Raw genomic sequence first — 26,033 nt, forward strand, 5'->3', positions numbered from 1 at the left:
TGCATACAAGAAACACACCTCAACATCAAGGATAGACATTACCTCAGGGTAAAGGGTTAGAAAAGATATTCCAAGCAAATGGACCTAAAAAGCAAGCTGGTGTAGCCATTTTAAAATCTAACAAAATAGCCTTCAAACCAAAATTAATAAAAAGAAATGGGGAAGGACACTACATATCAAGATGACATTTCAATTCTTAATATCTATGCCTCAAACACAAGGGTACCCACTTTTGTAAAAGAAGCACTATTATAGCTGAAATCACATATTGACCCTCACACACTGATAGTGACAAACTGCAATACCCCACTCTCAACCAACGGGCAGATCATTCAGACAAAAACTAAACAGAGAAATATTGGAACTAACAAATGTTATAAAGTAAATGGATGTAACAGATATCTACAGAATATTTCATCCAAACACAAAAGAATATACCTTCTTCTTAGCACCTCTCAGAGAACTTTCTCCAAAATTGACCACATACTTGGACACAATGCAAGTCTCAACAGATACAAGAAAATTTAAATAACTCCCTGCATCCTTTAATTCAGATTAAAGCTGAATATTAACAACAGAAGCTTACTAACTCATGGAAACTGAACAACTCTCTAATTTTCAAAAATACATATAAATTATACTCCTTATAAAAAAAATGCTTTTTTAATCCCAGCACTTGGGAGGCAGAGCCAGGCGGATCTCTGTGAGTTCGAAGCCAGCCTGGGCTACCAAGTGAGTTCCAGGAAAGGCGCAAAGCTACACAGAGAAACCTGTCTCGAAAAACCAAAAAAAAAAAAAAGCTTTTTATGTGTGACAATGAAATGTATTCAAGGCCAGACATAAGCACCTGCCAAGGTTTGATAAATAAATTCCTGTTTTAATTTTTTTTTCTCTTTTAAATGCAAAGACATCCAAAGGACTTGGAATTTGCTGAGTGAATGGACGCAAACTTGTTTGTCATTTTAGGTTCCATTCACCTGAAGTTGTGTTGGGCATGATGGCATAAAATATCTGGTTTTGATCACTGACAAGGCAGGATGGGAACCTACACTTTACCCCTCCTAATAATGAGACTTTGAATAAAATTTTACTTCTTTGTAAAACAAAACAAGAGAAAAATGGGTCAAGAAAAAAATTAAAAACTTTCCAGAATTGAATGAAAATGAACACACAACATACCAAACATATGGGACACAATGAAAGTGGTGCTAAGAGGCAAGTTCATAGCACTAAGTACCTGCATAAAGAAACTGGAGAAATCTCATACTAGCAACTTAACAGCACACCTGAAAGCTCTAGAACAAAAAGAAGCAAACATATCCAAGAGGAGCAGCCAGCAAGAAATAATTAAATTGAGCGCTGAAATCAATAAAATAGAAACAAAAAGAATCAATGAACCAAAGACTTGATTGTTTGAGAAAATCAGAAAGATAGATAAGCCCTTATCCATACTAACTAAAAGAGAATATCCAAATTAACAAAATCAGAAATGAAAAGGGGGACATAATAAGAGACACCAAGGAAATCCAAAAAATCATAAGGACATACTTTAAAAACATGTGGCCCAGCCTTTAATCCCAGCACTTGGGAGGCAGAGCCAGGAGGATCTCTGTGAGTTCAAGGCCAGCCTGGTCTACAGAGCGAGATCCAGAACAGGCACCAAAACAAACAAACAAACAAACAAACAAACAAACAAAAAACCTACACGGAGAAACCCTGACTTGAAAAAACTAAAAACAAACAAACAAACAAAGCCATGTATTCCACCAAATTGGAAATTCTAAAAGAAATGGATAATTTTCTTGATACCATTTACCAAAATTAAGTCAAGATCAGATAAATAATTAAAATAGACCTATAACTTCTAGAGAAATAGAAGCAGTCATTAAAAGTCTCCCAACCAAAAAAGCCCAGGGCCAGATAGTTTTAGCATTGAATTCTACCAGATTTTCAAAGAATTAATGCCAATATTCTTCAAAATATTCCACTACATAAATAAACTGGAAAAAAAAAAACACAATCATTTCATTAGATGCCAAAAAAGCCTTTGACAAAATACAGAACCCCTTCATAATAAAAGTCCTAGACAGATTAGGGACACAAGAAATATATCTAAGCATAATAAATGCAATTTACAACAAGCTCATAGGCAACATCAAATTAAATGGAGTGAAATTCAAAGCTAAAATTCTAAGAAAAAAATATCCGATTACATTTGATATTTTTCTAATAACTGTTAAAATAGTATAATTTTCAATTCCACTCTGCATAGTTCATGTATCTGTTAGCAACACATGGGAAGAAATGGTGTGTCTTATAGTAGTCTCTATAAGGCATTGAAGTATCAAATGTATTCTACAGTAATGTAAGCTATCGCTCCTTGATGGCTCAGCATCATAAAGGAACATCACACTTTGCTATTGTGCAAAACTGTTCTCAGGGACTAGTGAGTCTTAGAGCCCCTAAGAGCACTCCCTTTTGACATTCAGGTCCACGAACTTCTCCTATATTCTCCTATACCTTTACAATATTGGAAAATTCTTGCTATCATACTCTAAAACCTAACAGTTCATATTTCACTTCTAATTTGCTATGGTATAGAAACTTATAACCAAAACTAAAGTTCTTCTTTTTAATCTTTGAGGAAGAACATGACCTTTAACATTTAGAATTTGTGATATTTCTGCATTCACCCACAGAGGCAATTGGTACACAATGATATATTCTGGGTGAATGAGAAGTGTCTTGTTTGAAAACATTAAGGACATGTAGAATTATCCCTGAGCATTAACCATATTGCAGTTTATAGAATTACATGTAAGACAGAACCTTGGGATCTTCATAACTCGGTTCCAGGGAGACACCACAGGACAGGAGGAGGACTTTATAGCTCTGGATGAAGTCATAGGTGACAACAGACCGCTCTTGGCCAGACTGATTTTGCAGGCAGGATTGAAGGTGCTCCATCCTCTCTTCCACAGTCAATGTTGGATCCAGAGGAGGCGGGGCCAAACTGGGACTAATTTCTTGGAAGAGAAACAAAGTCTTACTGTTCATCTAAAGCAGTAGTCTTCAGTGGAGAGATGAGGAAGTCAGAACAAAGAGCTGCTTGGTCAGGTCACAACAATCACATGACCAAGTACTTCATAATCTAAACATGATGGTTTGGACTAGATTTATAATGTTCTATTTCATTATGTGAGTAAAATTCTAAGTACCAAGACTTCTAATAATAAAGTTATATTTTCAGAACAGAGTTCAAGAAAGGTATCAGCTTTAGAAATTAAGTTTAAAGTGGGACATACAATGTTGTATCAAAAATAAAAGAAGTTCAAGTAGCTACTCAGGCAACACACTGCTCTATAAAGAGAGTGGAAAGACCTCCCTGAGGAGCTGACAGACACCGTATGTCACCCTTACTGATTGCTCCTGTCCAAACAGCTGAGGAACGGACTATGTAATCAGATCCCAAGGTATTTCTGGATTGTATCCTTCCCTTCCAAAGGCTCCTCAAACAGTCTCGGAATTCAGCAACCATGATTCTCTAGCTCAACGCTGCCCCTGGATGAACTCCAGACCCAGGTGACAGGAAGAGATAGACTGAGAAGAAACTGCTGCAGCCCATGTTAATGGCCTCATGGAGCAGGCAGTAGGGAGCAAAGCAGTGTTTCTCAAAGCATGGCTCCAGGGAAGAACACTTGTCTAGCAGGTATGGAGCTCTGGGCTGAGTCCCAGCACCCCCGGAAAGGAGGAATAGAAGGAGAGTGTAAGCAAAGGCACAGTGAAACAATCAAACTAGACCACTCCATGGGCAGAAACAAAGATTTACTGGGGATTCAAACTGCTGGGCTGTCTGTTAGGGACAGGACAGCAACCAAGTGGGCATGGGTTTGTCAGTTTTAAGGGGACAGGTGTGGAGGAGCAAGAACAGCTTGGGAGTTAATAGTGGCAGGAGGTGGGTGCTAGCCAGATGAGCCTGAAACTAGTGTGGGGGCTTTGCTAGTTGCAGGCTTGTTTGAGTCAATCACAAACTAGATGCCCATTGCCAGAGGCAGTTGGCTGTAGGGGGCAGATAAGGAAGTATTGGCTTTTCCTGGCAAACAGAAACCCAAGATTTCTGAGGAGTGCTGAATTTAGTTTTTATTTACCCAGAGTTCAGCCTGAGTTGAGCCCAGACTGTCATTTAGGACACTGGCAGTGACACTGCCATTTCTGGGGCCCTCTTTGGGCTCAACAGAGGGTTAAAGGGAGGGAAAGAAGAATTCATTCTAATTAACATATGTGATTATGCATAAATTAGATATTCTCTTAATAATTATTTTTAATCCTAAAAATAACATCTATGTAATATCAGAAAGTTATTCTCAAACAATTGTAAAAATTCTCAAAACAACAAAATAACTCCCTTCATAGATGTCACAGAGCATATGTAACTTAGCCAAAGGTCAATTCCTTACCGGAATGCTTGGGCTCCTTCTGCAATGACAGATAATAGGCATCCTTTCCACCCCAGCACACTGCTAGTCCAACTACCACAATGCCATCGGAGCCGTGGACAGGAAACCCATCATCTTCAACAGGGCTTTCCTCAGGAAAGCTCACTAAATGAATCCAAAGTAAGACTGTCAAAGAAATCTCCAATATTCAGGCATCAAACAAACTATTAAAAACTTTACTTCACTCATCATGGTGGCACATACATACTTTATAATCTCAGCACTTGGTAAACTGAGGCAAGATGGTTATAAACTCAAGGCCAGCCTGGGCTCCATGGCCAGACTCTGTGCCCCAAACATGCAGAACAACAACAGAACAACCTGTCTGTCCTGGTCAGGTTCCCACTGCTGTGACAAACACAAACATGACTGTAAGCAGGACAGGGCTGATTTCAGCTTACTACTTATGGTCTATTGCCAAGGGAAGTCAGGGCAGGAACTGGAGGCAGGAACTGGAGAAAAGACCACGGAGGAACAGTACTTCCTGGCTTGCTTTCATGGCTTGCTCAGCCTGCTTTCTTACACCAGAGAAAGAACCACCTGCCCAGAGGTGGAATGGCACAGTGGGCTGGGCCTCCCATATCAGTCATTAACCAAGAAAATGCCCCCCAGACTTGCCTAGAGCCAATCTGATAGAGGCATTTTCTCAGAGGAGGTTCTGTTTCCCAGATAATTCCAGCTTATGTCAAGATGACAAAACACTGGCCAGTAGAATACTTAATTGGCAAAAAATCTGCAATTGTAAAAGATGGATTATTTGGGTGATAATTTTCAGGTGTGTGTAACTTTTTACATTTCACATCAATTAAGATACCTTTGACCACAGGTACCACAACTTGACTAAAAAAATCTATAATGACTAAAGAGAAACCACTAGGTAAAAAAAGCTGTTTTTCAAGTTTCTAGGAAAAACAAAAAACAAAAAACAAAAAACCATACACATACACACACACACACACAATTTACAGCAAATTCACCAATTCTTAATCAAAGGCATCAAGAGTTTTATTGTGAACAATTAAGTGTAATTTTTGTATTTACAGTCAATTTACATCTACTTAATTTTACAAAGGTCAAAAACCAATCAACTTAATTTACAATTACAGTTTCAATACCTGGAAGATACTGGTACATAGGAAGACAATACATACTTATTAACTTTAAGCGAACTTATGCCTCCATAAGAAGCCTGGGCTCTTATGAGGACATGGGCTCAATTTTATACTTGATGGATTGGGAATAGGAAATAGGAAATGCTATACACTAAGGGGCACATAGACTCTACCCCTAACACACATGCTCCAAGAATTGAAGGTCAGATAAATACTAGCACCTTAATGACAAACACATAAATACAGAGCTTTATGAAATCTAATCACACCTCTGATTTCCACAACAAGGTGACAAGCTGACTATGGCTTCTCCCCAGTCACAGGACAAACGTTCATGGCATCGTTGGAACTCTGGAACCCTACCTAGAAAGGCTCTGTGAGGACTCAGAACCAGCATTTCAGTATAGAGTCATCAAGAGGGCTAATACTCGAGAAAGTTCCTGAAAAGTTCAGCTACGTACTTTATGAGATATACAGTACCCATCTGCTGTGTACTTTTATAATGAAAGTAAGAGAAGTTTGTGAGTACTAATAACTAATAAAAACCATTTGTAAATTAAAGTACTTTAAAAGTGTGATAATATCCAAAACATTTATTATTTTTATAAATTTAAAATAGAATGGAGAGCAATTATTAGTAACTCGCCGAGCCAAATAAAGAAAAGCTACACATATATCCATTTAGAAGATTATTAAGTGGATATAGCTATTCAATTTGAATAAATTATATATAATATCTAAAATTTAAAAATTCAACCTCAAGCCACCAATGCAGAAAATTAAAATTGTAAAAATCCTTACCTTGCTTCAGCCTTCCACCTATGGTAGAGGTTCTGGAAGATGTCGAACTTATCTTCTCACAAGCCAGAGAGATGGAAAAGCGCTTTTGGCCTCGCCACTCCTTTACAAAGGTTAGAAACAGAGTCCGGTCACTCGCTACATCAATTATGGCCAAGCTTTCTGAGCTGCACGAGGCTGGAGTGAACTGCAGTCCATCCTGAGAGAACTGCACAGGAAAACCTGTGTCTCCAAAGGAGCTGTCGTCTTTGAAGCTGTCACTCTGCTCTTGACTTACGTCATGGTTTTGGCTATCTGAAGGCGAGCCAAATGAACAGCGCTCCCCTGGCAGTACAACCCTGCCAGCTTTCTGACGCTTTTCAGACGTCCCAAGAGTCTCTGGAAACACCAGCTTAGACGTGGAAGCAAGAATGGGTGTGGGAGGAACGAGGCCGTTGTCAACAGCTGTGGCGCTTTCTTTACAAGCTAAGGGAGAGGAGGCCCCTCCATGTCTGGTGTCATTCCCCACTCCCTGAATCCTGCTTTTAACTTCATTGTTGGGAAAAAGCAAAGTTCTCTGAACTTGAAGGGTCTCCAAATTTGAATTCATTTCCTGTCTCTCACTTAACTCTGTGCCATTTCCTTCAAAGCAAGACATGTTTGCATGTGTTAATTTGGGCCTTTCATTTTCTACAGGACTAGACACTTTGTCTAAAATCCTTTGCAGTTCTGGACTTAAGTCAAACGATGCTCCTGACCAACTGAACAAATTATCCTGATTTGTCTCAGTGAGTTTGGAGTTTTGATCCCTTTTGTTTTTATCTCCTCTGACCACTTCTCCTTGGGCACACATATTACCCAGCATTGCAGAATCACGGAGTTCTAATGTTTTAAGGGCTACTGAGTTACATTTCTCTTGGTCAGGAAATGAAGCCATACTGTCCAAGGCTTCGATCACCTGAGCAGAATCCATCTCTGAAAATACAATCGATTCACCACTAGAACAAGTCACCTGCTCCTGAATACCCTGATGTCTGTTCACATTTGCCTTCAGAACTGGGTCTTCTGGTGGGCACGGAGAATGGCTGACACGGTTTGGTGTCATTTCAGAAAGGAGGGGCTGCTTTGCCTGTACATCAGGTGACTGTTCTTTTACTAAGCCATCCTCACCAAAACTGTCAAATAGTATACTGTCACTCATATTCAAACTGGTTTCAGGCAGACTGTCTTCCTCTAAACCAGTAGGAGTTCCTGCTGGAGGAGCCAGAGGTAGGACCGGTTTAACCACTTCTTGTGTTTCAAAACCTTGAAGAAAACTGTTTAATTGGGAGTCAGTAACAGAATGATCATTCTCTTTAAAGCAAGAGCCGTTTTCCCGCTGTGCTGTTGGAGAATGGAAAATGGGGTTTTCTGGAGTTAGCCTACCAACGCCCTTTTCAGAATTTTGTTTCGTGGACTCTACACGCCTACTCTCCAAATGGTCTGTGTTAGCTGCTCCTCGGAAATGCTGTTCACCTGGAGTGCTGTGGCCCTCGGTCTGAAAGGAGCACTCAGAGTCCCAAGTGTCAGAGCCCGCCTCTATTACCCCTGCCACCTTTGCTCCTTGCTGGGCGTGTTCACATGCCACCTGCTCAATTATTTTCACTGCCTGAGTGTCCAGGTAGAAGCTATCTCCAAAGTCACAGGGGACGAGGTTAGAAACATGATTATGTTCAGTTTTATTTGTTGCATAAGCATCTATTTTTTCTTGTATTCCAGAATTTAGGAGATGCTCATGCTGGCCACCTGCTTGACCGAGTCCAGCTGACTGCAGTAATCCACTAGGTGCCTCAGTCCTGCCTGCACTATTTCCCAATGGCTGACAGTGATTTGACTCATCCTCTTTGCTATTAAGCTTTCTGCTTTCACATTCGATAGTTGCAACACCATTTGAGTCTCTGGCCATATAACTAACTGCTTCACAGGACACTTGTCTCTCTATTGATGTTTTCCGTTTGGTGCAATTTGTCTGTTTGTCACACTGATTTTCCAGGCACTTACTAACTGGATGGGTGTCACAGTGTTTCACAGAAACATTCTGGCTTTTTGCTCCATTCTCTATGAGTACCTTATTTCTCTTTCCTGTCTCAGTATCAGCCAATTCTCTTCCATTGCTAGCAACACCGGGGATCTGACCAGTCACATCTTTACTCTGAGATTCTGCAAGGGAATGTTCCACAACACCATTACTTTCTATTTTTTTCCTTAAGCAAGGCTGCTGCATTTGTAAAGGGAATGAGGTTTTGTTGTATTTTTCCTTGGCACAAAAAGATACATTTTTTGTAAGCAGCTCTGGACTTCTAAATTCTGTATTTTGTTTGTCTAAGAAAAATGGGTCTTTACGTAGAGTAGATCTAGACACAGTCTGTCCCTGGAAATCGTCTCTATCATGATTAGCCCCAGAGTCACACACCGGGCTACTGCCCCGAGATTTTTTTCGATACTTTCTGTCTCTCCAAGATGGAGAACTGGTGTTCATCTGCTCCAAACCAAAACTCAGCACAGCTTTTCTTGTTTTCTCCAGAGAGGAAGTTTGAAGAACTTCCTTAGTGCTTGGTTCTCCCTCATTCCGAGACATCCGAAGCTTCTTTTTGTTTATACCCAAAGAAGTCTGTTTTCTTGCTCTGCAAATGTAGTGCTGCGGCTGGTGCTCCTGACTCCCCTGGGACAAACAGAGGGAGTCTGCACGCTCTCTGTGCTCACCTAAGCCTTGGGCGGCACCTGGTGACTGTTTGCCACTAGAATCACTTGCTCTCACACTATTTCTGTTCTTTGATGCCAACCTCTTAGGAGAACTCTTAGTTTGAGATTTAAATGTGTATTCCTTTGCTTCTGACCCACTGCTGGTCAGTGAATATGTGCTAGAACTCAAGGGTGAATCTGGATCCCAGTGCACTCCCATTTCAATCAAGTCCTGCTGCAGAATCGCTTTGGCTTCTTCCACTATTAAGGCTGCTGCTTCCCTCACAGATAAGCCCTTTCGGCCAGGCACCCAAACGGTTCGCATACTGCGACGTTCCTCAGCTGCTTCCTCTTCTTCATCCACTGCCTTTCGGGCACTACTCAAGGATGCGAGAAAAGGGCAAAATTAATGCACTGATTCATTCACTCATACCACAAATCCATTCTATCTGAGCTGGTTCAGGGAACTGAAATGACAGCAGAGCAAGAGAGACAGAGAGGAGAGAGACAGACAGACAGACAGACAGATAGAGGCTCTCATGGTACTTACATTCTAGCTGGGAAACTGGAAAATAAATGTTTAAAACATATTCTGTCAACTGGTGTGAGTGAGGGTTATACAGAAGTGAAGTATTGGAAAGTGTAGGTGGTTTGACAATTTTAAATAGCATAATACAGGAAATCCCTTCTAGGACAGATTCACTAAGCAAAAGCCTTAAAAACTGAGGCTGGAGAGATGGCTCAGCAGTTAAGAGCACTGGCTGCTCTTTAAGAGTACTCAGGTTTGATTCCCAATACCCACATGGCAGCTCATAATCTGTAACTCCAGTTCCAGGGGATCCAACACACTTTTCTAACCTCTGTAGGCACTGCATGAATGTGGTATACAGACATACATGCAAGCAAAACATCCATACACATTAAATACACAAATAGATCTTTTTTAAAAAGTGAGAGTCAGAATTTTTTCATTGAAAATAAACCCTCTGACAATATCAACTCTGAACAAAGCATCTGAAGGGACTAGAATGTAAACAAAGAAGGAAAGTTCTGGAAGGAGATGAGGCTTAGAAGGAAGAAATGGCAGTGAGTGGCTTTTCACACACTGCCTCAGATGACAGGATCTGACCAGTACCATGGAAGAACCTGGAGGTCACTGGCTGACTGAATTCAGGAGAAATGCTTAGAAATGAGAATGTGAGTCAGAAAAATAATTCCAAGTTCTTTATATAAATTGCCTCATAACTGGCTTTAAGTCAGTGGTCCTCAACCTATGAGATATCTTGCATATCAGATATTTATATTACAATTCATAACAGTAGCAAAATTATAATTATGAAGTAGCAACGAAATAACTTCATGGTTGGGGTCACCACAACATGAGAACTGTATTAAAGGGTCATAGCATTAGGAACATTGAGAACCACTGCCTAAGTTATACCAGTGTGGACATATTCCAAATAGCTTGTTACAAGTCTGAGCCACTGGTGCTGGCAAGATGGCTCAGTGGGTAAAAGTGTGTGCAGCCAGACCTGACACCTGACTTCATTCCCTAGGATCCAAATAGTAGAAGGAAAGAACCAACTATCCACAAGCTGTCCTCTGACTTCAGTACATAAATAAATCTAATTTGAAAATTAAGTCTTAACAGCTAACAGAGAATTGAGCTACTGCTCACCACCGGGAGAGAAAACTGGAGAGTGAGCTCTTCTGGAAGATAATGGTCTAGACCCCAAAGGACCAAACAGTATGTAACTGAGTGCTAGGAGGAGGACAGGAAGTGGTAAAAAATCAGTGAAGCATGATGGCTCAGACTCCTGCTTTCAAACCTGCAGTGACAGGGAACAAAGCAGCCTCCTGGATAGAACGAATGCAGGCCAACAACAGGATTAGGAACTATGGTGATATTTTATTTGTATTAAAATGTTATTTGTATGTTAATAAATAAAGTTGCCCGGGGGTCAGAGCTATTAGCAAGCCATAGGAAAGCCGGGCGGTGGTGGTGTACGCTTGTAATCCCAGCACTTGGTAGGCAGAGCTAGGTAAGTCTCTGCGTGTTCAGGGATACAGCCAGCATTGGATACACACACCTTTAATCTCAATACCAACCATAGAAGACCTGGAGGTCTGTACAGACAGGCAGTGATGAGGCGGTCATGTGGTTGGGTTTACAACCAATGAAAAGGCAGAACAGAAAGTCTATATAAAGACTTTAGCACAGGAAGTAGCTCTCTTTCGGAGAGGTAGGACCACCGCAGGAAGAAGGGTAAGGTTTTTGCTCTTAGCTCTGACCTCTTGGCTTTCTTCTTTGCATTGGTTCTGTGTTTCTTATTTAATAAGACGGTTGGTTACATCTACAAGGAACCATCACGGCTTGCATTTTGTGGTCTCTTGCATCATTCCTACCAGGGGAGGCAAACTGTGGCAAGAACTCTAATGGAGTGGCCCTATGGCGTGCATCAAGCAGCAGGCTGCCAGCATGTACATGAGTCATGTGGGTGGAAGGTCCAGCCAAGCCTCTGGAGAACTAAGGTCCAGTCAAAAACTTAGCTGAAACCTCATGAGAAACCCCACACCAGAACCACCAGAGGCTCCTAAATCCACTTCTTACAGATACAGTGAAATCAATATATATTTAAAGTTATTCTGAAACCATTTTTTAAAGTAATTAATTACAGAAAATAGATAACCTGGCTAACAAAGCTATTAAACTTCAAAGATATTGAAAAATCCCAAGTCCTATTACAAAAAGATCAAAGGACTCACAAGATAAAGGACTCTGGCTACCATCAAACTTTCCATGACAACACACAATGCAAAGCAAGAAAGGATGAAAAACAAAAACAAAAACAAAAACCCTCCAATTAAAGGAAACAGACTCATAGACTAGTTGTGGTGTTTTCTCCCAAAATTTGGGAGGCTGTGGCAGAGGATCTCAAGTTCAAGGCCATCCCAGGCAACATAACAAAGTTTTGTCTGTAGGATCAAGTAGGTCGAAGATTTTATATTAGCTACACTGTGCTTCAAACACTTAAGGTCAGAGAAGGACAGTTTTAAACATACAGTAACTTTTTTGTAAGCAAAGCATTCCTCAAGGAATCTCAGTAGAGACTCATCCAGACACAAGACTGAAAGTCAGAATCTCAACACATAATGATGCAGCTTACACCACCTTTTTACCTTCACCCTGTACAGAGGCAAGGGCAAAGGTGAAAACTTAATGTGCAGTGTGCTATATGCTGAGACACAGGAGACGGCAAAAAGAAAGGAAAGGAAATTCCGTAACTGCTGTTCAGACAGTGGGTAGAAGGTACAGGACAACCAAAATCTTCAAGAACCAGATCGTGCAGAATACAAACACAATTTACCACAACTTTCTAACTTTAAAATTGGAACAGCAAAGCAGAGATGACCTGGAGAGAAACATGGCAAATGTCATAAATACACATCAAATATAAGAGCAAACTTACCAGTCATAGCTACAAAATATGAAAGTACTGAAGCATCTATCTAAAGAAAAAGGTTTCCAATATGGTCCAGATGCAAAACTCAACTACTACAAAGAGTGGTACACAAAACGTTACCAATGCAAAGGGATTCAAAACCTAAGGATGAAAGGATCCCAAACAAGTGGAAGCAAAAAGGCAGCCATGAGACTAGTCCGGGACCAGGTGAAATAGGAGTCAGAAAGAGCTTAAGTGTGATAAAGGATACAATCAATGCTCAAAACTATAATCGCATGTGGGCGCACACACACACAAAGCAGGTATGAATGGTTGTAGGGCAAAACTACAGAGAATAAACTGAGCCAGAGAGAAATCTCCTAAAAACAGCAGACTAAAGGAGAACCATGTCTGTGAGTCTAAAGTGAGGTAAGAAAGAACTGAATGAACAAGCGAATCTATTTCAGCCATTAGACCTTATCATCGCAAACATACCTGGTCTGCACTGATCTGTTAGTGGTAGACGATACATTTTTTACATGTTTACATAATAGAGTCTCCAGAACCTATCAGGCAGGGAGTGGAGTCTCTAGACAGGCAGGTATGTAAGAGTTTACGGGAAGGTGAGCAGGAGGGCAGAGACAGGAGGAGCTATGGCTTGTTGGTGAGAAATAGTACTAGAGGTTCAGTGATAGATCCTGACTCAAGGGAAGAACAAACAGGACAATAGAGAAGAACACCTGAGTCCTCCTCTAGCCTCTGAACACACATGGCCATGGGCACCTGTGCATACTCACATACACACACATATACCATACACTTGTATATAAAAAACTGAATTTTGGGTTGTCAAACAAAACAAGTAAAGTGATAAATTGTGAGGAAACATTTGAAACACATATCAAGTAGAAGGCTCAAAATTGATATCCATTTGAAAAAAAAATTAAGAAGGAAAAAAAAAGAAGCATAGAAATCTAAGGGTAAGACCTACTCAGGTAAGTCACAAAGATCTAAAATTGACCCTGAAGCATACAGAAGATATTCAGGATGACTCACAGTTACACAGCTGCAAAGTCAAACCACAAGGAGACACAATGACAAACAATGCATCGCTTCTATTGGTGAGGCTGTGAGAAAACTGGCCTTCTACCAGTAGACTGATGGAGAAATGCAGCCTGGGTTGACCCTCCTGAGGGCAGTTCTGAGTACCTAACAAGGCTTATGCACTTACCTTTTGAAATACCATGTCTAGGAACCCACCCCACTGAATTATCCCCAACAATATGAAAATTCCTACGCAGAGAGGAGAGTAATTCATTGCAGACTGTGGGCAATGCTAACGAACTGGAGGCAATCTCAATGCCAGTAGACTTTCTGGTTTTTAATGTATTAAGCATTAAAAGGAAAGGGAGACCAGGCACAAATACACAGTTTCCATGCCCAAAAGTATTTCCACAAGCCAATAGCTAGTGCCCACCAATTTTCACCATTGGTCCACTATCTCTTTTGTAAAGAAACTTAGAATCTAAGTAATGTTTCTAGTTGCTTAACTCCAGTCTGCCTTAATTAGAAGTGCCTCCTGACTCTGTTTTTCACAACTGTGATATTTCTGAAAAGTACTGGGCAAATATTTTGTAGATTATTTTCTACTCTATGCTTCCAGTTTTTCCTTATCATTAAATCCATGTTAGGCATTTTGCTAAGAATAGCTTAGCATATTGTATAACATGGTGTTGGGTTCTTAAAAACCACTGTGAAGGTAAACTAAGTATTCTCCCCACAAAAATAAAATGGTAAGCATGTTAGGTGATATTTATTTTATCTCAACTTAGCCTTTCCATAATGTAGACATATTTATTCTACATTTATGTGATAAAAACATATTTAATAATTTTTAAAAGAAGATATTATAAAAGAAAAAGTATTCCAGAGAGTATTTGCATCCTCAGTACACTGCATAAAGCATGATATTGATTAGTTTTGTTATTTATTAGTAATAATTTTGATGAATCAATGTTCTAGACTCTCAGACAGACACAATCGTGGCAGCATCAACCTATCAACCTTACCACAAAACAGAAGGAAGTCTCAAGGTGTGCTTATAAACAATGAGCAAGAACTTTCAATTGATTTTTTTGAATGTATACTGCCTTCAGATGGATCCCTGAAGACTTCCAAGTCATCTGTAGTATATTATCACCATGCCTGTCTACACCTGATCTTCTTCACCTCAGAAACTACTAGTATATGTCTTGGGCATAGATATTTATCTCTAAAGAGTCTGTGAAAATTGGAGGCCTATTCTAGGTAAAGCAGTCAGCCAGGGGCACATCTCAAAGAGATGAGACACTAATTCAGACAGACCTAATTAATTCTCAGACAGATGGGGTTTTTATACTCTAGAGCTGAAAACACTCAATCAGCATCTACTTCAGAATTTGTCCCAGCTCCAGAACTGGAGCAGGGAGGTGTGCTTGTGCATGCAGGAACCCTAGCACTAGGGAGGCTGAGGTGGGAAAATCACAATGTCAAAAAGAGCTGTGTTACTATCTAGTAAGGCCTATCAAAAATGTAATTTATGCCGGGTGGTGGTGGCGCACTCCTTTAATCCCAGCACTTGGGAGGCAGAGCCAGGTGGATCTCTGTGAGTTCGAGGCCAGCCTGGGCTATAGAGTGAGTTCCAGGAAAGGCCCAAAGCTACACAGAGGAAACCCTGTCTCGAAAAACCAAAAAAAAAAAAAAAAAAAAAAAAGTAATTTATTATATAGTTAGCTGAAGAACTGGAGAGGACTGCTAAAGATGTAAAGATGGCAAGATGGCAGCAATGAGAACTATCAGCTAGTCAGCTCACTAAGCATAGTGGCGATGTATAGTAGATTGAAAGTCACTCCTGTAAGGACCACAGCTATGCAATAACTCATATCACAAGAACAACCAAAGCCCTAGCTAACAGGACGCTATCAAGAAATTCTAATATATTGTTTCAAAAACATAAAATACATTCCTAAAAGTCTTGAAAATATACCCCTAAATTACTTAGACACAAGTCTGTGAAATGTCCTACTGCAATAAAAAGGGCTATAAATTTCTATTACAACCCATATGCATTCCTTAAAAACATCATGCATTGCAACCCCACACACTAAACCCTATGGGTTTAGGAGAAAGACAGTTGGGAAAGACTGCCATATAGTAAATAGAGATTGACAACTGAACACTGATAAAAAAAGAAATTATGAGACACTACCACAGCTAAGGCTCTACAGTATTTGTACCCATCACCAACTCAGAGGTATCCTTCTGGAGGATGTTCTCTCCCAAAGGAGTCATGATTGAAACTAGAAACCTGACTCATCACATCACTGTCGTAGTCAGTGTTCTATTGCTGTGAAGAAACACCATGACCACAGCACCTCTTATAAAGGAAAACATTTAATTGGGGCTTGTTTATAGTTTCAGAAGTTTAGTCCATTATCATCATGGTAGGGAGCATGGTGGCACACATGGTGCTGGAGCAATAGCTAAGAGCTTTACATCCTGATCTGTAAGCAGAGAGAGAGAGACTGGGCTTGGCATAGCTTTTGAAACCTCAAAGCCCACCCCCAGGAACATACTTCCTCCAACAAGGCCACAGCTACTCCAACAAGACCACACCTCCTAATCCTTCTCAAAATCGTTCACTCCTTGATGACTAAGCATTCAAATATATAAGCATATGGGGGCCATTTTTATTCAAACCACTACGATCACTAGGAAGCCTTCTTATACCACTGCTTTGGACACAGAAAGCTTTGTAATTTTTTCAGCATTAGTAAGGATGGAGTAAAAAAGGCATCCTAAAACATCACAAAAGTGTCCCTCAAGAGAAAGAACCACAATGTGGACACAGACCAATATTCAACATCTAACAGCTACGAAAACAAATACCACTCAAAACAATTTTCTGCCCCTTTAAACTTCATCCCACACGAGACATCACTTCATCAACACGAGACATATAAAGCCAAGAGGCTTGTAAAAGGCCACACCCCCATCCTTTCCCATGCTTGTTAAAAGTTTCAGTACAAAAGTCAGGCCTAACATGAGCCAAAAGGAAGAAACTAAACTAGAGATGAGATAGATGGGCCTTCTGATTTAGAATCCATTTTTAATGTTCCTCAAAATAAAATTGTTAGTAATTGACAGTAAAGAGCTGTAAGTCTGCCTGATCTTTTCATTTTGGAATGTGTTCAAAGAGAAAGTAATTAAGTTATTCTTTGATCATATGCTAGTCCAGCCTGATGTGTTGTTAGCCCCTCCCCCGCCATGCACATCAAGGAATGCCCCTCACAAACTGCACTGAGGGTCTAGTGTTCCGAAGAACATTTAAAGGAGTGTAGCAAACACATGAGCCCTGGAGAGGTCATGGGAACCAAACTGACCACAGCGGAGAGAACACTGGTGCCTTACTCAGACTCCCCACTTTACAAACACCTTTCCAATCACAGTGTGTAAAGTAGAACACGAACAGTAACCCTCAAGAGGAAAAAGTTGCCATATTTCTGACACAGAGACTAGCCCTAAGGTTGAGGAGCTGTCCTCTAATAACCTAGGACAGACACAGACTTTGTTACCTTTTGAAAGGCAGAGCATTCTTCAGAACCACCTCCACCTCTGAAATATCAGCTCTGGCAAGGTCTGCTACAGTGAGAAAGCCAGAGGCATACAGGAACCTGGCTCTCTGGGCGTTCAGTAAGGAAATCCGGATGAGGTCGCACAGCTCCCTCTGGATGCCAAATGTAAGCCGCTTCTGAAACTGGGAAAGTAGTAGTTCCATGTTGTGCCAGCCCAGACGGTTCGAAAACACTGTAATCATTCCTAGAGCAGTCAGAAGATTTGTTGAATTAAAAATTGCTTTTAGACTAATTCTCCATGCCTGTATATACAAACATGTATGTGTGTGCACATATTAGGTTTGACTTTGCTTTTCTGCAGAACGTATGGTTTAACAGGGCCAAGGGCCAAGTTAATGGAGCAGACAATATTAGAAGTTCTAGTTATGCTCATAAAGAACATTAGACATTGTCTCATTTATTCTTTCAAGTTTTATTCTGTGTGCATGTGTTTTACCTGTGTGTGTGCCCATGTGTGCACAATCAGAGGCAAGAGATTGACATCAGGCATCTTCCTTTCTCACTCTCCACTTCATTCTTTGAGACAGGGTCTCTCACTAAACTTTGGGCTCACCAACTGACTGGACTAATTAGCTAGGAAGCTAATTAGCTGCCTTTCAGCACTGGGATTACAGACATTCATTACTGTGCTCAGCTTTGTGTGAGGGTGTAGGGATCTGAACTCTGGACCTCAGGCTGGCATAACAAGCCCTCTCTCAAGGCCCATCTCATTTACTCCTAATTCTGAAAACATTTGGATACTGAGGCATGGCATATATACACAAAGAGAACAAAAAGCTCCCATTCTAGTCCACTCCTCTCACTACCCCTCTCTTGTTTTTCCTTTTTCTTCTTTTCTTAAGAAAAAGAGAACTCTAACAAAGCAGGTGAAGGACTCTTTCCTGGACAAATGATTTAAAAATTCAAGTGTTGAGAGAACTACAGTGAGATTCCCGTTACTATGTTCTTCAAAGAAAGGCTCCACCTTCTTGAAATAAAGAGATCACAACAGCCAAGTACAGACCTGGAAGAAATCACCCTCCATAAGAACACTGATCTCTGACGCCAGTCACTTGAGTCCTTCCCTTCATCCTACCCTCTGCCCACATCTTCTACACAGTATTCCTCCTATGGACACACTTTCACAAGGAAGCTCTTACATAGAAAGACACACCCTTTAGTAGTCCTGGGTTTCCTTCCTAAGGGCTAACCAAGATTCTTTCGTAAAAGCAGACCCAGAATCTACCTGTTTGTGTAACTTAAGAACGTTTCCTAAGGCATGTTATTTAGAATGGTCAGGTCCACAAATCTCTCTTCATCTACAGCCTCTTTCTCAAAATCTATTATTAATCAGTACTAAGAGGAAAGGGATTGCATTGAGAACTTTCTATTTCTCCTTGTAAAGGCTGAAGAGGAGGGGCCAGAGAAAGGATGTTCCATCGGCAAGTCTCTAAGGAACAGAAGAGAAAGAAGGGTGAGACCATCTGACGACGGCTCTTCACAGGGTACACTGCATCCAGAGGCACCAGTGTGTCATCGCATGAGGACACTCAGGACTCTGTAAGACGGCAGCAACTTCAGAGAGGCTTAGAGAAATGGAAGTTTTTTAAAAAGTAATCTTAAGCCAGGCATGGTGGTACACACCTTTAATTCTAGTACTCAGAAAGCAGAGGCAGATGGATCACTGTACTTGAGTGTCCATACTCAAGTCCATACAGACTCACACTGTCTGGTCTACATAGGGAGCTCCAAGCTAGCCAGAGCTACATAGTGAGACCCTGCTAACAAAAAAAGAAAAAGAAATAAGGAAGGAAAGGAAGGAAGGAAGGAAGGAAGGAAGGAAGGAAGGAAGGAAGGGAAAGAAAGAAAGAAAGAAAGAAAGAAAGAAAGAAAGAAAGAAAGAAAGAAAGAAAGAAAGAAGGAAAGAAGGAAAGAAGGAAAGAAAGAAAGGAGGAAAGAAAGAAAGGAGGAAAGAAGGGGAATCTTAACAACCTTAAATGGTAGAATCTTAGATAAACATGACACCTTTGGCTAACTGACCTGCATAAACAGCAGCTGACTGTTGCAAAGACTGAATCTGTCCACGATTACATCCATATTTCTGATTAATTTCCTTTAAGGGAACTTCACTGATTAAATCCAATAACACAAGACTTGTGAAAAACCTAAAAATAAATCATCAAGAGTGTTGTAAGAGATCACTCACAGATACTCTGAAAGTACACCACATACTGCAAACCAACTACAGACCAAAAAGGCTGCAGGGGTCACCCCCTCTGGGAGGACGACAGAAAGAGGGCTGGGGGGCAAACTCAGATCACAGGAAGTTTACACACCTTAGCCACAGCGAAGAACCAACATCAGTGTAAGGAAAAGTCCTCACATTTCAATTTATTAACTGATTTCAAGAAATAATACTTGGTTTAAGAAATGGAATGGCACAAAATTTTTAAAAATTTGATACATGAATATAAGATGAATAGAAATTTAGTCAAATGATAGTATCTAATTATAAAATCCAGATTTTATTTGAAACAAAAAGTTTGTGTAAATAATCCAAGCACAGAGATTCTTATAAATTTGCACTTGATGTTTTATTTGCACTTACGTTTTACTGTATTTTAAAACATAACATGCTATACAGTTTCCCCATGTGAATCTTTTAGCACCTTCCAGGTGGTAAAAAATTACTTCTAAAGGTGCTATAAAGCACAATTCCAAATGAAATCACCACAAATGGAACTCAAGAAAGGGAAGTGATTAAATATTTGACTTTAAAAACCTGCAGGTATAATGACTAAATTTCAAGTTTCAAGAAAAATTAAAACATCAGTAAATTAAATAAATAAGAGAAATTTTAAAAATTTACTATAGTCAGTCAAAATGTTTATATTGTGGTTGACAATGAGAGTAACTCGGAAAACTGGATATCAACATAAGCCCAGCACTGATAAATGCTGCAGGCTCCTTATCTTCTATGGTATCCTTACCTTTTATGGACAGCCATTTGTCGATGTTGTCTCTCAGTTCTGGCGACTACTTTTCCTTTCACACAGCGAGCCAAGAACCCTTCCTCAACGCCAACCAGCTCTGCCACCCTTTTCATAGAAGTTGGCAATTTTTCCCATAAACAAAAAAATCGATACCAATCAATACCAGCCCAATCTTCAAACACAGGTGTAACCTAAAGAGAAGTGTCATTTTAGTTTGAGTAATTGCTTGACAATGAGCTGTGGGAGCTCAGTGGTAAAACACTTGCCTGGCATATGCAAGGCCATGAGTTCAAGCCTTAACAATGGACAAAAACAAACAAATCCATTTATACTACATAAGTAACAAAATTATAAATATAAACTTCATAGTAAAGACAAAGGCCTCAGGATACAGAAAGCATCTATGATAATAACTCATTTATAAAAAAAGAAACATTTATTCAAAAGAAACTCACTGATAGAACAAACACAGACAGAGAAGGAGAGAAAGCCAGAGTGAGTGGCAGGAGAAGGGGAGAGACTGTTAACTATACAAACTAAATTTCATGGAATGCAAGTCTTTAATCATAGACATTTTCAACCTAAGTAGGTCTGACTCAAGGCATTATCTTAACTGTTTCATGAAATTCCAAGAAAGAATCAGTAAAATGGAAAGAAGAGATGGGGGTTGGGGGGGAGTCAATACTCACAGATGATATATTTGTTAAAAGGTCCAGGATTCCACAAGAAAGCTATGAGACCAACAAGAAAAGGGACAAGCGTCCGAAGCATGGAGTGAGGTGGGAGCAAAGAAACATCTTTAAGTGCCCAGATGTTAGAACATGAAAAGACCTTAAAGACAAAAACATTATAAATGTGTACAAAAGGATTAAAAAATGCTTAAAGAAATAAAAGGGTGCACGGCTATAAGCCCAGCCGTTGTGTAGCTAAGGCACCAGGATACAAAGTTTGAGAGTTTGAGAGGAACCTGGTAAATTCCAGGCCAGCCTAATATACCTAGAAAGTTTGAGGCTAGCCCGAGTTTAAAAAAAAAAAAAGACATTTAGACATTTAGGAAGAACAGAAGGAAGGAATGGGAGGGTAGCAGGGCAGAGGTAAAGAAGAAAAGAGACTGCTATGGAACAATCTTTGTACACTGTAAATATGTATTGCTCTCATTGTTAATAAAAAGCTGATTGGCCGATGGCTAGACAGGATTTTCGGGACAGAGAGAATGCCAGGAAGAAGAAGGGTGGTGTCAGAGGAGTTGCCAGCTAGATGGAAAGGAAGCAGGACATGTATAAGAGGTAAAAGCCACAAGCCTCAGAGCAACACATAGATTAATAGAAATGGGTTAACTAAAGTATAAGAGCTAGTTAGTAATAAGCCTGAGCTATTGGCTGAGCATTTATAATTAATAAGTCTCTGAGTGGTTATTTGGGAAGCAGCTGGCAGAACAGAGCTGATCACCATCCCAACGGAAAAACTCCATCTACAAGTGAGAAAAGGGAGGGAAGAGAAGGGACAAAAGGGAGATGAAGGTAGGTTGAGAGAAAGGTAAAAAAAAATAAAGCATGACACCATCTTAGCAAGAAAAGGACATAAATGAAAAGAATGTTATTAAATAGGAGTTAATTCTGGAGCTACATAAAACACAATAAAATTACAGAGCTCAACTGTAAATTTAACATGGCTTAAGAAAAATAAAAACCCACAAACATGAAGACATTGGTAGAGATTATTCAATCTCAAAAAAGAGTGAGAAAATGAGAAAGTTTCAGAAAAATGTGGTAAAAAATTAAATGCACAAAAACATATATACAGTGAATCCAGGAGGAGAAAATTAAAAATATTTCAAAAAATTAAGGCTAAAAGCATCTGTGGTAGTTTGAATGAGAATGGCCCCCATAGGCTCATTTGTTTGGGAAGGATCAGGTGTGGCCTCGTTTGAAGTGGTGTGTCACCAGGGATAGGCTAGAAACAAAAGACTTATGCCATTCCCAGTGTGCATGCTCACTTGTGTGCTCTCGCTCTGTTTGTCTGTCTCTGACTGTCTGTCTCCAACTTGTAGAACAATCAAGATGTGAACCCTCAACTGTTCCTGACGCCAGCCTCTGCTCTACCACCATGGGCTCTAACCCTTTTAAACAGTAAGCCCCTACTTAAACAATTTCTTTGAAAGCTGCCTTGGTTTCATCATAGCAACAGCAAAATAACTAAGACAGAGCTTGGTGCCAGGAATGGGGTATTGTGTGACAGACCTGACCAGACTGTTTTTGGAGGAATGTGGAAGACTTTGGGACTTTGGATTAGGAAAGCACTCTAAGCAGTGCTTAACAGACCATCCCAGTAAGAACTTGAAGATAGGAGTGTGAGAGCAATGTGGACTATGGAGGCCCAGCTCAAGAGGGTTAAGAGTGGAGCAATATCAACAACTTGGCTCTAGAACATTCCTGTGATATTTTGGCTAAGAATGTGGCTGTTTTCTGCCCTTGTCCTAAGAATCTATCTGAGGCTGAATTGAAAAGTAGTTTATTATTTCCTTGACAGCAGAGATTTCAAGACAACCTAATATTGACTCTGTCCTGTAGTTATTAGTAATCACTCTTATGTGGGTCTACAATGAAAAAGAGCAATCAGGGCAAAAAGAAATACAGAATGCACAGTTTGAAGCAAAAAAGAACACTAAGGAACTTAATGTTAGAATCAAGCCTTGTGGCATAATAGATGAGATTCAAGAAAGACCTGTTCCAAAACGGAATAAAGGGCGTGGTACCCTTAGCTTACCCAGCTAAGCTTTCAATTTGTAAAAAGTGAGACTTGGGGAATTTTCTATGCCTAAAAGTAACAACAAAGGAAAGCTCCTGCAAATGTGCTTCAAGGGTGCCAGGGTTCACCCCATGTTGGTGGTGTCATTCACATGGTTCTGGTTTTAGTCATGAAGGATAGATGAGTATAGGGTTGTAGAATCTTTCTCTGTGGTTAAAGAAAGTCTGAGGCCTGGTGTGTGGCAGGGAGTCCCTGCATGGAGGTCCTGAAAGGTCATTGTATGAAGCAATGAAAGTGAAGCCAGAATTGTGCTGGAAACCCCAACACATTGAAGACGCCAAAGCCATGAGACATCTGCCAAGGAGTACTGCACAGAGTGAAACTAGCCTAAGTGTGTTACCAGCAGCGAAGCTGGAAGGGAAAAGCCATCTAAGCCTCTGAAATCAGACACAGACCTACAGGATTTGAAGCTTGCCATGCTGGCTTCAGTCTTGCTTTCATCCAGTATTTCCTCACTATGCCCCCATTTCTCCCTTTTGAAATGGTAATGTATATCCTGTGCCATTGTATGTTTGAGGAATTTAATTTGCTTTTTTTATTTTACAGAAGATTATAATAAGAGATTGTCTTGAATCTCAGAATAGACTTTGGACTTTGAACTTTTGAACTGTGAAAGACTGGAGAGTTTTGAAGTTGGACTGAATGCATTTTGCTTTATGATTTGGCTACAAGCTTATGGGAACCAGGGAGTAGAATGTAGTGGTTTGAATGAGAATGGCCCTGATAGAATCATATGTAGGAATATTTGATCCCCATTTGGTGAAACTATTTGGGAAGGATTAGAAGATGTGGCCTTGCTGGAGGAGGCGTGTCACTGAGTGGCCATATGAAGTCTATCCCTCTGAAACTATAAGCCCCAAATTAAATCCTTTCTTTTATAAGTTGACTTGGTCATAGTGTCTTATCATGGCAATAGAAATGTAACTAAGATAGCATCCCAATTTTTTTTATTTTAAATATATTTATTATTTATTTTGGTTTTGGTTTTGGTTTTAGAAAAGGTCTCACTACATAGCTTTGACTGGCCTGGATCTCACTATATAGATCAGACTAGACTCAAACTCATAGTGATGCCTCTGCATCTCAAGTGATGAGATTAAAGGTGTGTAGCAAGTATCCCAAATTTAATGAAAACATTAGCCTACATATCCAAAAAGATTTCATAAGCTCCAAGTAAGGAAATACGTAGGGATCTCCATCAACTTGCATCATAATAATAATGTCACAAACTGAGTGAGAGAGAATTTTTAAAGCAGCAAAGATAGTGTTCTAGTTAGCATTAACTATCACTTGACACAACCTAAAATCATCTTTTAAAAGTCCCCACTGAGTTTTTTCTTTATCAGTTTGGTCTATAAACATGTCTGTGGGGGATTATCATCATTATTAATTAATTCAGGGGGACAACAACCCACTATGGGTAGCACCATCCCTAGGCAGGTGTTCCTAAGCTATATAAGAAAACTAGCACAACATGAGCCTGCCTTGTTGCCTCAGCAAGCAACATTCCTCCATGGTTTCTTCCCAGACTTCCTCAATGATGGACTGTGACCTAAGAGTATGAGCCAAATTAACCCTTTCCTTCTCAAGTTGCTTTGGTGTTTTATCACAGTAACAGAAAGGAAAGAACCGACAGAAAAACAAGTCGCCTTACACAATGGAAACCCAATAATATTAAAAGTTAACTTCCTGTCAGAAACACTGGAGACAGGATGTGATGAGACGGGCATAGTCAAAGTACTTGAGGAAGAGTAAAAATGCTGTCAACCAAGAATCAAGGAAAGGTATCGATCAAAACCAAAGAGATAACAGAGACATTCCTAGACAAACAACCAGAAAATGTTGCTAGCAAATACGTCTTTAAGACTAACCAAAGTTCTTCAGGTTGAAAAAAAGTAGGCTGCTGAGGTACATGCTGGTGCACACCTGTAAGCCAGCAGCCAGGGGACTACGAAGGGGAGATTCAAAGTTTGAGGTCAGACTAGGCCACACGGTGAGTCGGAGGCCAGCCTGGGAGGGAGACAAGGAGGAAGAAGGGAAAGAAAGGGGGAAGGACAGAATTGAAATACTCTAATCACACCTTAAAAAACAAAGCTGATAGAGGTAACTTCGTGAGTACATATTAAAAGTAATATAACTGAGGTTAGAGAATTTAGCTCTGAGGAAGTGTTTTCCTAGAATGCACAAAGCCATTGGCTCCACCCTCAGCACTGAAAATAACAACAACAACAACTGTATAATTCCTCATTCTTCTCTTGACTTACTTAAAAAGCACTATATGACCTGCATGAAGCAGAGGACAGAATATGGCAGAAGAGTGGTTACCAGAGAACAGGAAGGCAGTGAGCATGTGAAGCTGAGCAGGGGTTTTCTTATCTGAAGTTGTACGGTTACTAAGTGTAGAAGCCAAAAGTTGAATTCAACAGTTTGGGTCAGGAGTTCACACTCATGGCTGCTGTTTAATATGTGAGGCATTGCTAAGGCCATGGCAGATAACTGATAAGACCTGCTTCAAGATTCTTCCCAGTCATATTAGGAGGCACAGAACATTGGGCCTGTTATTATCCATGAATTATTTATTTGTAAGAGAAAAAAAATAACCTCTGCACAGAGTGTATTTTATTGAAGGCATTTCCTGATACGTCCTCATTCTAATGAAATTTCAATGTTATTCTCTCCCTTCATTTACTCATCAAAGTGTATACTTCTGCTTTTTAGTGACAAACTGATTGCTGGTTAAGTTCTTGCTGAAGATATGATATCAAACTCTATCTAATGGTTATTATAACTGTAGAGGATGACCTAATGTAAACACACTTTCTATGATAGTCAATACCATCAACATCATAGGATGTAGAATCACATAGGGACAAGCCACTGGGCATAACTGGGAGGGATTATATAGACTAGACTAACTGGGTTGGGAAGGCCCACCTGAACTGTGGATGGACCGAATAAAGGAGAAAGCATTCGTCTCTCTCTCCTACTTCCTAATTATGGATGCAAAGGGACCAGGAGCCTAGCCTTTCCT

The 26,033-nt window shown here is 40.1% G+C and overlaps 1 protein-coding gene across 1 annotated transcript in view; it reads right to left on the bottom strand.

The window, feature by feature from the left end:
• The window catches only part of Polq (DNA polymerase theta), an 82,313-nt gene that overhangs the window by 27,045 nt on the left and 29,235 nt on the right, over nt 1–26,033 (bottom strand). The window contains exons 13-18 of the mRNA XM_059277138.1: nt 20,192–20,385; nt 19,242–19,366; nt 17,163–17,406; nt 6,410–9,483; nt 4,458–4,601; nt 2,830–3,026 (exon numbers count right to left, since the gene is read on the bottom strand). Of these exons, the coding sequence (XP_059133121.1) occupies nt 2,830–3,026; nt 4,458–4,601; nt 6,410–9,483; nt 17,163–17,406; nt 19,242–19,366; nt 20,192–20,385 (3,978 nt within the window). The remainder of the gene's footprint in view (nt 1–2,829; nt 3,027–4,457; nt 4,602–6,409; nt 9,484–17,162; nt 17,407–19,241; nt 19,367–20,191; nt 20,386–26,033) is intronic.

This window comes from Peromyscus eremicus, chromosome 12 (genome assembly GCF_949786415.1).
Source record: "Peromyscus eremicus chromosome 12, PerEre_H2_v1, whole genome shotgun sequence".
NCBI lineage: Eukaryota > Metazoa > Chordata > Mammalia > Rodentia > Cricetidae > Peromyscus > Peromyscus eremicus.